The sequence below is a fragment of the Emys orbicularis genome, chromosome 8 (genome assembly GCF_028017835.1).
Source record: "Emys orbicularis isolate rEmyOrb1 chromosome 8, rEmyOrb1.hap1, whole genome shotgun sequence".
NCBI lineage: Eukaryota > Metazoa > Chordata > Testudines > Emydidae > Emys > Emys orbicularis.
The window spans coordinates 105,645,091-105,660,310 of NC_088690.1; the positions used below are offsets into that span (position 1 = coordinate 105,645,091).

The window sequence follows — 15,220 nt, forward strand, 5'->3', positions numbered from 1 at the left end:
AATGAAACAACATCATGAGAAGTGTTCCTTCTTAGGAGGAAGCTGCGTTGAAGATGATGAAAGGAACATGTCTGAACATGCAGGATCTTCAGGTTGGTAAACTTTTTTATTTCATACTTCTTTCTTAAGGACTGCCTGTCTTCCTTCTGGACTATTCTTGAATTCTCATGTTTGAGCACAAAATATAGTTGTTACTCGATGGTACTATCATTTTAGATGCAGTTGTGATAAAAAAATAAATAGCTGAAATGGGCAGATCTTCCTTTTACAATTTCACCTTTAAAGAAGTACTGAGTGTCAGTGAATGCAGTGATTAATACTAAATGAGCAGTATGGTAATAATAATTAAATAACTGCATTGACTTATTTTGTTTAGGAGAATCCATCCTCAACATACAGGATTCTGAAGACTATCCACCTTCAAGATCACCATCATTTTCTATAGTTTCAGAGTTATCTGCCAATGACAGTGTTTCAGTCACATCATGTATGTCACATAGCCACAGTAGATCACCTGTAGCAAAAAGAAAAAAAAAATCTCCATCATCCAGAAACAACCATAGATAAGTTTGTGATAAGAACCAGCAGATTACAAAAAGAGATAATTGATGAAAAAATTGCCTGGTTTGTTTATGCAACAAACTCTCCTTTTCGTATGATTGAGAACCCACACTTCATTAACATGACTCAGTCATTGAGACCAGGATACAGTCCACCCAACAGAGCAGACGTCACAGGCAAATTGCTGGATAAAGTGTATGAAAGAGAAATTGAGCAGTATGCAAAAGGTCTAGAGGGTGAAATTGTTAACCTGAGTCTTGATGGGTGGAGCAATGTCCACAATGATCCTGTTGTATGTGCTTGTATGACAACAGAAGAAGGGAATGTCTTCCTTATAGAAACAACTGATACATCAGGAAATGCGCACACAGCAGAATACTTACAGGAAGTAGGAGTAAAAGCTGTGTAGCAGGGTGGTTACCCGCTCCTGCCCGGAGGGGTTTAAAACAGCCCTAGAGGAGGGCTGTGGAAGGGCAAGACGCCTGGGCTGATTGGGAGGAAGCAGCCGCAGCTGGGCCATGCCCTAATCAGGGCCCAGCTGGCCCTATAAAGGCTGGGAGCCAGGAGCAAGGACACAGTCTCTCCCTGCGCTCAGAGAGAGAAGGGCCTGGCTGCAGGAAGCTAGAAACTGGGTACATGAGTGGAGCAGGGCTGGGGAAAGGCAGAGGAGCTGGGGAGCTCCAGCCTGGAAAGCCCCAGGCTGCGGCCTAGCATTGGGCTAAAAGGTACTGGGGGTTGCAGAGGGCAGCCCAGGGGTAGGCAAAGGCAGCAGGTCCAAACCAACCTTGCCAGTGATGAGTAGGCTGATACTGCAGTCTGCCCCAGGGTGTGGGGCTAGACGATGACTGGCAGTAGCCTTATACTGAGGCAAGGTGGGAATAGTGGGTGGGGGTTCCCCAGGGAGGGGAGACCCTAAGACTGAGGGGTTACTGCTAGGAAGCAGCACCCCAGGTACAAGGGCACTGGGTCCAGAGGACAGGTGGATCACCGGCCTGCAGAGGGCGCTCCGGAGCTGGAACGAGCTAATTCCCGGAAGTCACCAGCAGGAGGCGCCGCAGGGGTGGGTCTACTCCTCTACAAGCTATAACAAACTGGGGGGGGGGGGGGAAATTCAAGTGTTTAGTATGCAACTTGGTCACAGACAATGTATCCAAGATTAGAAGAAATTTAGAAGAGAGCGAAGAGAATCCCAAGCTAATAACATATGGTTGCAGTGCTCATTTGATGCACCTCTTAGCCAAAGACTTCAGTCTTCCAGAAATAAAGACTAATGTTGCTGTAATTGCAAAATACTTCCATAACAACCACTTTGCAGAAGCTGCTCTGAAAAAAGTGGGAGGAACCAAGCTAACTCTCCCACAAGACATGCGATGGAACTCATTAGTGGACTGTTTTGAGCACTATATCAAGAACTGGCCTAATCTGATGACTGTTTGTGAACAAAACTGTGGAAAAAAAAAAATAGATGGTACTGTCACAGCCAAAGTTCTCAACATTGGGCTTACGAGAAATGTTGAACACATGCTGAGTACCGTGAAGCCTATTTCTGTAGCCTTGAACAAAATGCAGGAAAATAGCTGTTTTATTGCTGACGCCGTTGAAATTTGGAAGGAACTGAGTGAGAGCATAAAAAGATAAATATACAATGAGAGAGTTAAATTACAAGCATTAAATAAAACAAATGGGACAAGCACTATCTCCAGCTGATTTTCTTGCAAATATTCTCAATACTCAGTACCCAGGGTCAAACCTTAACTGCTGAAGAAGAGGAGTTGGCTATGACATGGACATCCAGCAATCATCCCTCCATAATGCCAACTATAATAAAACTTCAGAGCTAAGGGTGAACCATTCAAGAAATATATCTTTGCTGATGATTTTTTTAAAGTAAGTCACACCAGTGAACTGGTGGAAGTCACTTAAGCACTTTGATTCAGAGACTGTTGAAGTGATAATCACTTTTAACAGCAGTAGCTTCTTCTGCCAGTTAGAAAGAATATTTTCTTCCTTTGGACTAATTCATTCCAAATTGAGAAATCGTTTGGGACCCGAAAAAGCAGGAAAGCTTGTTTTTCTTTTCCAGATTATGAACAAACAGGAAAACGAAGGTGAAGACGACTGAGTTATTTTAAGTTTTTCATGTTGAGCTGGCTGACAGTCAATTTAACTTTTGTGTTTAAAAAAAAAAAAAAAAAATCATTTAACTATTTTAGTTAAAAACAATTAACAAAAACAATCCTGATTTTAAAAAACTTGAATGCTTAACTAAATTCAAAAATTCATATGCTTGTTTTGTTAAAATATTATGTTTGCTGTTGAAGAAAAAAATCCAGAATACATCACGTTGGTTGTTTTAGTTAAATAAAACAATTTAAATGTCTGTCTGGTGATGTTCTCCTCCTAATACAGCATGGCAAGAAAATCCTCCAAATATTTACGATTAACCTGTTGAATTGGAGATAGTTCACCTCCCAATGACTTCATAATATCTGCTTCAATTACCTTTGATAAATGAAATAACCGAACAATCATTCATTTTCTGATATAGATGTAAAACTAATCTGAAAAATTTTCAAAATAAATCACTTTAAAAATATATATAGTGTGTACCTTCTAAAAAGGAAACCTACATCTAACTGAGTTGTGAAGAATATGTATCAAGGTTAAAACAACAAACAAGAATGCACTTTTATGTAGAAATCCAGGATTAAATAGAGTCTTCCTGACTAGTGATTTACATCAAATTGATTTAAATCATGATTTACATCAACCCCCCCGCCCCCGATAGGAAAGAGCCATTTGGAGAGGAAAGGGAAGAATATGAAGGGGGAAAAAAGTGTGTTGAAAGGGGTGTGTAAAACTTTGGTAGATTTAGACTTACCATAAAAGCTCAAATACATTAATAGTCACAAACTAAGAAAGAAACAGAATCTTGGTGGAAAACCCTGAGTTCTATACTTTGTCTACAATATAAAAGGGTGATATGTGATTAGTCCCCTTAAACAGGAAGGGAGGAGAGTTAAAACACTCTCTGAAGGAAGTTCTTTGGGCTCCTTCCAAAAATCTTTATTTTGTATTTGAGGTTAAAAAAAGACTCCCTCTACCAGCAAACACCAACATTAGAGATTAGAACAAATTTGTTACTTCTGTGCCATGTGTTTGTCTGTCTGTTTGTTTGGCTGTTTGTTTGAAGGACCGTGTGCTGTGGCTGGCAGTTGGAAGCTGTGAGCTTCAAAGGAAGGTTTGAAAGCTAGAAGCCTCTGTTAATTGGCTGAGCCTTAGTCAGTGGGCGGGGCTATCAAGCAGGCCAGGGCTTTATAAAGCAGTGCGCAAGCGACCAGGGAGCTTTGCAAACTGGGGCTGCTAACAGGGAGTTTCGCAAGGGAGTTTGGAAGGGGAGCGGGAAGTTTTTGCTTTAAAACCTATAAACTAAACTACAGTCAAAACTTCTTGCTTTAAACAACCCCTTCATTAACTAGGAGACAATGCAGGCAGAAGCCCAGCAGCAGAGCAGGGGCTATCCAGTTTATTGCACCGAGTGTAGCATGTATGATTACCTGCCCTGTGGGCGGGTGGCGTATGTGTGCAAGCGGTGTAAGGAGCTCCTGGCCCTCAGAGACCGCGTACAGGCTTTGGAGGCCAGGGTGGCAGAACTGGAGGAGCTAAGGGAGGCAGAGAGGTATGTTGATGAGGCTTTCCAGGACACTGTAGAATTGTCCCACCTCAGGTCAGACAGCCCCTGCGCTGTTGACGAGGCTGAAAGGCCCAGGGAAGCAGAGCAGTCTACGGGAGCAGAGGGAAACCTTCCCATAGTTGGGATCCTCCTTCCAGATGGTGTTGGGGTATCCTCTTGCACTGAGGTTACCTCTCCGGGGGAGGGAACTCCGGTTACTAGGAAAAGGCAGGTGTTAGTAATGGGAGATTTGATCATTAGAAACATAGATAGCTGGGTTTGTGATAACCAGGAGAACCGTATGGTGACTTGCCTGCCTGGTGCAAAGGTTGCGGATCTCTCGAGGCATCTAGACAGACTTATGTGTAGTGCTGGGGAGGAGCCGGTGGTCGTGGTACATGTAGGTATCAAGGACATAGGGAAGGGTAGGAGAGACGTTCTGGAGGCCAAATTTAGGCTGCTAGAGGTCCTGGATTTCAGTCTCTTCCCTATGGTGGCATTCTCAGAAATGCCACACGCAGGGCCAGGTAGGCAGGCAGAGCTTCAGAGTCTCAATGCATGGATGAGACGATGGTGTAGAGAGGAGGGGTTTAGATTCATTAGGAACTGGGGAAACTTTTGGGATGGGGTGAGCCTATACAGGAGAGATGGGCTCCACCTAAACCCAAGTGGAACCAGACTGCTGGCACTAAACATTAAAAAGGTTGTAGAGCAGTTTTTAAACTGGGAGATGGGGGAAAGCCGACTGCTGCAGAGGAGCATGTGGATCGGACAGAGACTTCTCTCAGAGGAGAGTCTATTGATAGAGATTCTCTAGGTTCTAGTCAGGAGCAGAGGACGGAAGAGGATAATGTAAGGGCCAGATCAGACGAGAAACATTCACATAAAGAATCTGACACATCAGAAAAGGGCAGACAAATAAACCGTGACAAGTTTTTAAAGTGCTTGTACACAAATGGTAGAAGTCTAAATAATACGATGGGTGAACTAGAGTGCCTCGTGATAAAGGAGGACATTGATATAATAGGCATCACAGAAACCTGGTGGACTGAGGACAATCAATGGGACACAATCATTCCAGGGTACAAAATATATCGGAAGGACAGAACAGGTCGTGCAGGGGAGGGGGAGTGGCACTATATGTGAAAGAAAGTGTAGAATCAAATGAAGTAAAAACCTTAAGTGAATCCACATGTTCCATAGAATCTCTATGGATAGTAATTTCATGCTCTAATAAGAATATAACATTAGGGATCTATTATCGACCACCTGACCAGGACAGTGATAGTGATGATGAAATGCTAAGGGAAATTAGAGAGGCTATCAAAATTAAGAACTCAATAATAGTGGGGGATTTCAATTATCCCCATATTGACTGGGAACATGTCACCTCAGGACGAAATGCAGAGACAAAATTTCTCGATACTTTAAATGACTGCTTCTTGGAGCAGCTGGTACGGGAACCCACAAGAGGAGAGGCAACTCTAGATTTAGTCCTGAGTGGAGCGCAGGAGCTGGTCCAAGAAGTAATAATAACAGGACCGCTTGGAAATAGTGACCATAATATAATAACATTTAAAATCCCTGTCATGGGAAGAACATCTCAACAGCCCAACACTGTGGCATTTAATTTCAAAAAGGGGAACTATGCAAAAATGAGGGGGTTAGTTAAACAGAAATTAAAAGGTACAGTGACTAAAGTGAAATCCCTGCAAGCTGCATGGGCGCTTTTTAAAGACACCATAATAGAGGCCCAACTTAAATGCATACCCCAAATTAAGAAACACAGTAAAAAAACTAAAAAAGAGCCACCATGGCTTAACCACCATGTAAAAGAAGCAGTAAGAGATAAAAAGACTTCCTTTAAAAAGTGGAAGTCAAATCCTAGCGAGGTAAATAGAAAGGAGCATAAAGACTGCCAAATTAAGTGTAAAAATGTAATAAGAAAAGCCAAAGAGGAGTTTGAAGAACGGCTAGCCAAAAACTCAAAAGGTAATAACAAAATGTTTTTTAAGTACATCAGAAGCAGGAAGCCTGCTAAACAACCAGCGGGGCCCCTCGATGATAGAGATAGAAAAGCAGCGCTTAAAGATGATAAAAAGTCATTGCGGGGAAACTAAACGAATTCTTTGCTTCAGTCTTCATGGCTGAGGATGTTAGGGAGATTCCCAAACCTGAGCCAGCTTTTGTAGGTGACAAATCTGAGGAACTGTCACAGATTGAAGTGTCACGAGAGGAGGGTTTGGAATTAATTGATAAACTTAACATTAACAAGTCACTGGGACCAGATGGCATTCACCCAAGAGTTCTGAAAGAATTCAAATGTGAAATTGCGGAACTATTAACTAGGGTTTGTAACCTGTTCTTTAAATCGGCTTCTGTACCCAATGACTGGAAGATAGCTAATGTAACACCAATATTTAAAAAGGGCTCTAGAGGTGATCCCGGCAATTACAGACCGGTAAGTCTAACATTGGTACCGGGCAAATTAGTCGAAACAATAGTAAAGAATACAGTTGTCAAACACATAGAAGAACATAAGTTGTTGGGCAAAAGTCAACATGGTTTCTCTAAAGGGAAATCGTGTCTTACTAATCTATTAGAGTTCTTTGAAGGTGTCAACAAACATGTGGACAAGGGGGATCCAGTGGACATGGTGTACTTAGATTTCCAGAAAGCCTTTGACAAGGTCCCTCTCCAAAGGCTCTTATGTAAATTAAGTTGTCATGGGATAAAAGGGAAGGTCCTTTCATGGATTGAGAACTGGTTAAAAGACAGGGAACAAAGGGTAGGAATTAATGGTAAATTCTCAGAATGGAGTGGGGTAACTAGTGGTGTTCCCCAAGGGGCAGTCTTAGGACCAATCCTATTCAACTTATTCATAAATGATCTGGAGAAAGGGGTAAAAAGTAAGGTGGCAAAGTTTGCAGATGATAGTAAACTGCTCAAGATAGTTAAGACCAAAACAGACTGTGAAGAACTTCAAAAAGATCTCACAAAACTAAGTGATTGGGCAACAAAATGGCAAATGAAATTTAATGTGGATAAATGTAAAGTAATGCACATTGGAAAAAATAACCCCAACTATACATACAATATGATGGGGGCTAATTTAGCTACAACAAATCAGGAAAAAGATCTTGGAGTCATCGTGGATAGTTCTCTGAAGGTGTCCACGCAGTGTGCAGACGCGGTCAAAAAAGCAAACAGGATGTTAGGAATCATTAAAAAGGGGATAGAGAATAAGACGGAGAATATATTATTGCCCTTATATAAATCGATGGTACGCCCACATCTTGAATACTGCCTACAGATGTGGTCTCCTCATCTCAAAAAAGATATACTAGCACTAGAAAAGGTTCAGAGAAGGGCAATTAAAATGATTAGGGGTTTGGAGAGGGTCCCATATGAGGAGAGATTAAAGAGGCTAGGACTTTTCAGCTTGGAAAAGAGGAGACTAAGGGGGGATATGATAGAGGTATATAAAATTATGAGTTATGTGGAGAAAGTAGATAAGGAAAAGTTACTTATTCCCATAATACAAGAACTAGGGGTCACCAAATGAAATTAATAGGCAGCAGGTTTAAAACAAATAAAAGGAAGTTCTTCTTCACACAACGCACAGTCAACTTGTGGAACTCCTTTACCTGAGGAGGTTGTGAAGGCTAAGACTGTAACAGCGTTTAAAAGAGAACTGGATAAATTCATGGAGGTTAAGTCCATTAATGGCTATTAGCCAGGATGGGTAAGGAATGGTGTTCCTAGCCTCTGTTTGTCAGAGAGTGGAGATGGATGGTAGGAGAGAGATCACTTGATCGTTACCTGTTAGGTTCACTCCCTCTGGGGCACCTGGCATTGGCCACTGTCGGTAGACAGGATACTGGGCTAGATGGACCTTTGGTCTGACCCAGTACGGCCATTCTTATGTTCTTATGCACATATTAATATCAACCAAAAGGAAAACAGTATTAACACTGGTTCTTAGTAAAACATGGGCAACTCTCATTGCTCCTATTCTCATATTGTTAAGGAAATAACTAACTCCAAATCTCCTGTAGCTAAAATGATGAACTGAGTAATGGGGATCCCCCCCACCAATGATTCAGAGCTCAACTGGATTTTGACAGACTAATAAGTCTTTTTAAAATTAACCTTATGATTAACCAAAAAAACCCTTTTTTAAAAAGCAAAAAAACCCTACTTCCTGGAAGCTACAACTTTCCAGCTAGCAAACTGGAAGTACAACAGTTAGGGGAGCATATTCTTTTTACTGAAAGCACTGGATTATTAATGCTGATTTTTGGCAAGTTTCCATACATATTTTACAAGATGTAGTTTTAGGGGCTGCTTCTTTAATTTGCAGACAGTTTTCAGAAGAAAATGAGAAATTGTGTACCTCTGATTTGTATTCCTCCCCTTCCTCTTCAATCCAGAATTCTCAAACCAAACCATTAAATCAGATCATCCCTCCTCCCACCCTACAGCCTGACCTCAGCAATGGACTTCACCTTGAGGGTGCAATCTGGTTTGTAGCAGCAGGGAAGTGGGACAGATCAGAAATGCACCATATTTAGAAAAAAAATGGTGGTCATTTCCATCTTAAATTCCTCATGCCATCTGGTACTAATATAAAGAAATTAAAGTTAACAAAAAGATACATTAATCTGAAAAAATTTAAATGTTATACTGAAGTTTACCTAATCCCTGTTTTAGAGACAGTCCATTATGTCAATGTGGGCAGCCACAAACTATGACACATTGTTGAGGATTGCTAAATGACTCAATTTCCTGAAGGTCTTCATGCCTTAAACATCATTGATAAGAACTTGGCTTGGCTCGACAGGATTGCATACACCAAATAAACAAACATAATCACTAGTATCTAACATGTAGTGACTACACATGCCTCACTCAAACACACAAATTTCAAAGAAGAATAAAAGTTTCCATTTTAATTTTTTTTTTTTAAACTTCTTGCCTAATAGCATGACAATGGCATTTCAGATACATCCACAACAATTGAAAATGGGAGAGATTAAATAAATTGGTTTCACATACATATATAACGGTAGAAAAATATAAAAAAAAATGTGTACGTTTAAAGTGTAACAGGCTGTTATTCTAACTCAATACCAGGGTATTCTTGGTGATGCCTTTCTGCCCCCTTGACCACTAATATCCTTTTACAGTTACCTACACATTCCTGCTAGTACCAAATAAGTTTTGCCCAATAAAATATGGGCCTGACAGGTAATCTGGGTAGAGCTGATAGCTGCAGTCTAAAAAACATTTGAAAAGTTTTACCTTTAAGCTGGCCCAGTGCTGTGGTGCCATACAAGAGACTAAGGTTCAGGATCAGACTAACGATTCGCACATCCTGGGGCAGTGGAGGCTGGACACATAGTTGAGGAAGGAAGAGACGGCCAGCCCAACCCCTCACACAGCATCCCTTTCTGGTTAATCCATGGAGTGACAATGACATTGATTTGCCTCATCCTGCCAGTTAATGGCAAGGCACTGCATTGATGGCTCCTAGAAATGGATAGGAGTGATTGGGAATAAAAGGGGGGGGAAAAAGGGGGCCAGGATGAAGAAACGAGTAAAACCCAGAATCTCTCACCATCTCATTGTCATACCTTACACTGTAATATCATAACTACATGGGGAATGTAAGAACTAGAAATAAAAATAAAATGGTTAATGAGAAGGAAATTTGCTACCCATTTTAACAACTTATGCAGATATCTAAGAATTTAAATTTTGTTTCCTAAAACAAAAATTCAATACTAGAAACTACAGCAAGCAGGTATTGTAGAACCTGCTTAGTTCATAACCCTGTAGCAAGAGATAAAAGTATTAATTACAATCAACATTTTATATTCTGGCACATGTAGAGTTCACCTTTTCATTATACCAAGAGTATGTTCACAGTTTGCTTTGTATTTAAAATTGTTTGTGTTTAAATAAAGTTTGCATTACTCACCAAACAATGCCCTGAGCCCCAGATCCTATGGGCTTCAATTGTTGGTACCGTTTTAGTACAGTGAATGTGGAATCTGCGACTTGAACACTGTAAAACTGACTATCACATTTACTGTCACTCATGTTGCAGTGTCATGTAGCTTTTTCCCCCCAAGGACCTGGCAGTTTTCAAGATCTTTAAACACAAAAAGAGATATTGAACAATTGTTTATTCTAAACAGGAAAATTCGTTAAAATCTTTTCAATATTTTCTGTATAACAATTTTTCAATACATATACCATTTATTAAATGATTTTTTTCATCAGGAATTATTAGTGCTTTGGTTTATTATTAATACATAATGTACACATATGTAAGATGGCAAAAATAAATGGACTCTTCACAGATTTAAACAAATTAGGCATTCTTTATCCAGTTACCAGTTCTTGTAAAATAAGATACACAGAAATCTTTATGGATGAAATCACTGCTAAATAGAGCAACTGTTTCCTTCATAACCCCAAGAAGCAACTTTCTTTTACTGATTCAAACGGCAGAATTTAACATTCCATGGGACTGTGATTTAACCAGCAACCTTTAAGGGGGAGAATGTAAAACCTACATCTGGAGTTGTTACGCTATTACTATTGTATGTGACTGCAATCTCATGGCAAAATTCAACATTTCTTTGTGCATTTCAAGAGCAGATAACAGGTATGGAAGTCAGTAGCACAAAAGGGCAGAGCACAGTGAGTGGCCTGGCAAGCAATGGGAAAAGCCATGATAACAGGCAGAAACAGAACTGCAAAAAGACATAAAAGTGTGTTCAAGGAGTTTGAAATTTATGCAGAAAGAAGCACAGAGCCAATAAAGGGACTCAAGAGAAGGGATGAGATGATCAGAGCAATAATGGTAGACTTATATCTTAACTTTAGTAAGGTTTTTGATACTGTCTAGCATGACCTTCTCATAAACAAACTAGGAAAATACAACCTAGATGGAGCTGCTATAGGGTGGGTGCATAACCGGTTGGTAAAGTGTTCCCAGAGAGTAGTTATCAGTGGTTCACAGTCATGTTGGAAGGGCATAACGAGTGGGGTCCCACGGGGATCAGTTCTAGGTCCGTTCTGGTCAATATCTTCATTAATGATTTAGATAATGGCATAGAGAGTACACTTATAAAGTTTGCAGACAGTACCAAGCTGGGAGGGGTTGCAAGTGATTTGGAGGACAGGATTTCCTTTAAGATAAAATTTGAAGGGGGAAAAAAAAGCAACAACTTTTGGCTTTTCAGGTTTGGTTCTTTGACTGTGATCAATACCACAAGGCCCTACCTTTTGCAAGATTCAAGACTGCAGATACTTAATGTTCTAATAAAAACTTTACTATGGTCAATGAGCTATTTAAAAGCCACATTATGTAGTTCTACAAATCCTGGAGTTTCCTTCAAAAAAGATTAAGATCTCCTACTCCTTTCACCCATCTTTCTACAAAAGAGAAATTCCATGCATGTTCAGTTGAGAATAAAATATTGAGAAATTCCAAGAGCTAAACTAGAAATAAATCTATAACCATATAAATCATGGAAAGAAGTCCCACACGTGCAGTACAACAAATTTCAAGTACCAATACTAAATTAATCAAGTTACAAGGGAAGACAGCCAAAACATACCACTTTAAAAATAAAGAGAAGATTTTCACAAAAATAGTCTCTAAACAATAAAAAAAACATTTACCAGACAGTACCTCACCAGCCATTTCAAATTTGGTTCATACAGCATCCATGAGAGTCTATAATAAGATGTAAATACACTATACAGACTATTTCTACACTATGTAGACTACGCTGGCATAGCTACATTGACATAGCTATGTCAGCATAATGGTGTATGTAGATGCAGCCTACACAGTGTAGGAACACCATCTCCCTGAGCAATGGCAGCTATGTCGACAGAAGCATTCTTCCATCAACCCTACCTGCATCTACACTGGAAGTTAGGGTCAGCATAGGTATGTCAGTCAGGCATGTGAAAACACACACTCCTGACCAACGTAGTTATGTTGACCCAACTTTTAAGAATAGGACAGGCCGGTGCAATGTTGACTACTTCAAAGTAGCAGTCTCAAGGACTGCTTTCTGTGCTTGCTAACAACATTCTAAAGATAACTGTCGTTTGTCAAAAAACGTTCTCTAAACTCGCATGTTGTTACCTATTGTCTCGGCTGTTTCATTTACTAAACTGATGAGTTAAAGGTTGACGTGATACATTCAGAAGGCTATTTTCTTTTGGACATTTTAAGAAATTCTGTTCAATGGCACAGGTGTATAGTTAAAGAATTACCAGTTGGGTTTGAACGTTTGTTTTTTCTAAAGCCACCAATTTTCACATAAATCTGCATCAAAAAAGTCTTTTGAAGAGCCACGTCCTCATGTTTTAACACATCCAGTTCTGTTTTTGAGGACCAATTATTTCTAGTCAATCGATGACATATTTATTTGCCTATTACTACAGATATAAACATAACCAGCAGACACCTGTCTAAGGGCAGGTACGATCAGTAAAATTCCAGTCTCCTTTTTCTCCACCATATGAACAGTTCATTCTTAACTGGCAGGATTGCAAGAGTTAAATCAACCAGTCACCTCTTTGCCTCATACAAAGAAGGAAGAGAGGCAAAGAATTTGCAATGTAATTTCTAATCAACACAACCAGGGCCAGCTCTAGGTTTTATGCCGCCCCAAGCAAAAAAATTTTGGCTGGCCCCCGTCCCAGCCCTGGGCTCCTCGCCGCACCCCCCTGCTGCCCCAACCCTGGGCTCTCCCCCACCACCCGCACCCCCCTGCCGCCCCAGCTTTGGGCTCTCACCCCCCCACCCACACCCCCCTGCCGCCCCAGCCCTGGGCTCTCCCCCACACACACACCCTGCCGCCCCAGCTCTGAGCTCCCCCCTACCTCCCCACCATTGCCCCACACACACACCTCCTGCCACCCCAGCCCTGGGCTCTCCCCCCCACCCTGCACCCTCCTTCCGCCGCAGCCCTGGATCACTGGTAACTTGCTCCCAGGGCGGGTCATTCAGCAGGAATTTTGGATGTGCACAGAACACCGACAGGATTGGTTCCCATATGGTTACAGAACTGCAGTAAAGTGGAACAATTTTCAGCTTGTGTGATTGGAGGATATCTGGATGCATATTATAAGACTGTCCTACATAAATGATGAAAAGTTGAGGTGCCTTTATTATTCTTTTGTTCCATTCTTTCTTTCTATGGGGAATTTGCCAATGCAATATCACTGTCTTCCTTTTAAACAAACAAACAAAAGGCAATGGCTGTTGAAAATAGCAATTCCAGTCCTAATAACCACTGGGAAGCATTTCTTGCTCAATTTTATCCTATTTTTTCTATAGCAAGTTACAGTGGATCAGTATATTTGATTTGGGAGAAATGAAGTAACAGCCGCCCAAACTGAGCTTGAGCACTCCTGAATTTTGAGGTGTTCAAATCTGGAAGGCAGGTGCTGGGGGGGGGGGGGGGCTGTGCCTCCGCAGGGGAGCATGGCAGCATGTATGCAGCAGTGGTCTGAGTGGCACGGTAAGGGGGCTGGAGAAGGGGTAGGGGCTTCCGGGGGGGCAGTCAAGGGACAAGGAAAAGGGGGGGTTAGATGGGTCAGGCGTTTGGGGGGGGCAGTCAGGGGACAGGCAGCAGTTGGATAGGCATGGGAGTCCCAGGGGTTTGTCAGGGGACAGGTAGGGGGTGGAGTCCTAGGGGGGCAGTTGGGGACAAGGAGAAGGGAGACTTAGATGGGCGTGGGGTCCCGGGAGAGGGCAATCAGGGGACAAGGACCAGTGGGGCTTAGATAGGGGGTGGAGTCCTGGGGGGCAGTTGGGGCAGGGGTCCCGGAAGGGGATGATCAGGGGACAGGGAGCAGGAGGGTTGGATGGGTTGGGGTTTCTGTGGGGGGTAGTGGATGGTGGCAGGGTGGGGCTACCCTCCCTCCCCATGGAGTGTCCTATTTTTTGAATGTTAAAATATGGTATCCCTACTCACAGTGCAGCTCTCCATTCAGAGCAGGCTGCAGCGTGAGGTCTCAGCTTCTTCACTCCCTCCCCCTCTTTCCTGTTGGTAGTGGCCAAGGGAATGCTGGGAAATGTAGTTCTTTCCCTGCTCCAAGGCTGGGTCTATAGGCAGGGAGCTAACCAAGGAACTACAGCTCCCACGGCCCCCTATTGGTTCTCAGCTCCCATGCTGGATCCCTGCCGCCCCTGCAAATGGGCTGTCCCAAGCACTTGCTTGCTTTGCTGGTGCCTAGAGCCGCCCCTGAACACAACATATCCTTAACTGTGATTCACATAATTCTTTGCTGGTAGCCTGCAAAAAGAAAAACAGACTGGTGATAGTTCTCATACATGTTTCTAATACTATGTAGTAGCTGAAGACAGTTAAAATACATACATGGAAAACTAATATTAGTGAACTAATTGCTGCAATTACCATAGCAATATAACACAATTTGAAATGGGAACAGAAGTGGCCCACAGGATCCTGAATGGGAAGGAAGTGTCATTAGACAATCTCTCAATAAGCAACGATGTTGGTCAGACAATGAAAAAAGTTACTGTTTTGTTTTGTTTTTTTTAATTAAAAGCCTCATCTATGATCAGCTTTTGGATGACATTTTCATTATTCTGGCACCTTTCAGAAACAACAAAAATCACTTAACATAAGAGACAGTGAAAACATTTCATTGTTTTTTTCAGATACACCTATATTCACACAAATTAAATCAGTATTTGTTATAATGGGCCTAGTATTATCTATAATACTGACTAGGTTTACTGTATTCTCCATGAAAATATTTGAGATTTTAAATTTATTTTAAAACCAGAATCAAGACTGTCACACAAGGGCAAAAAGACACCATCTTGTTCACATTCCTTTGCCAGCTACTGACAATTCCCTGCCTGCTGAGGAAAAGTGATGCCAAATTACAAAAAAGGTAAACAGTAAACACTACATAGGT

The 15,220-nt window shown here is 41.6% G+C and overlaps 1 protein-coding gene across 1 annotated transcript in view; it reads right to left on the reverse strand.

The window, feature by feature from the left end:
* MAPK9 (mitogen-activated protein kinase 9) overlaps positions 1-15,220 on the reverse strand; it is a 48,706-nt gene that overhangs the window by 26,027 nt on the left and 7,459 nt on the right. Inside the window, exon 2 of the mRNA XM_065409618.1 lies at positions 10,218-10,391. Coding sequence (XP_065265690.1) covers positions 10,218-10,339 — 122 coding nt within the window. The 5' untranslated portion in view covers positions 10,340-10,391. The remainder of the gene's footprint in view (positions 1-10,217; positions 10,392-15,220) is intronic.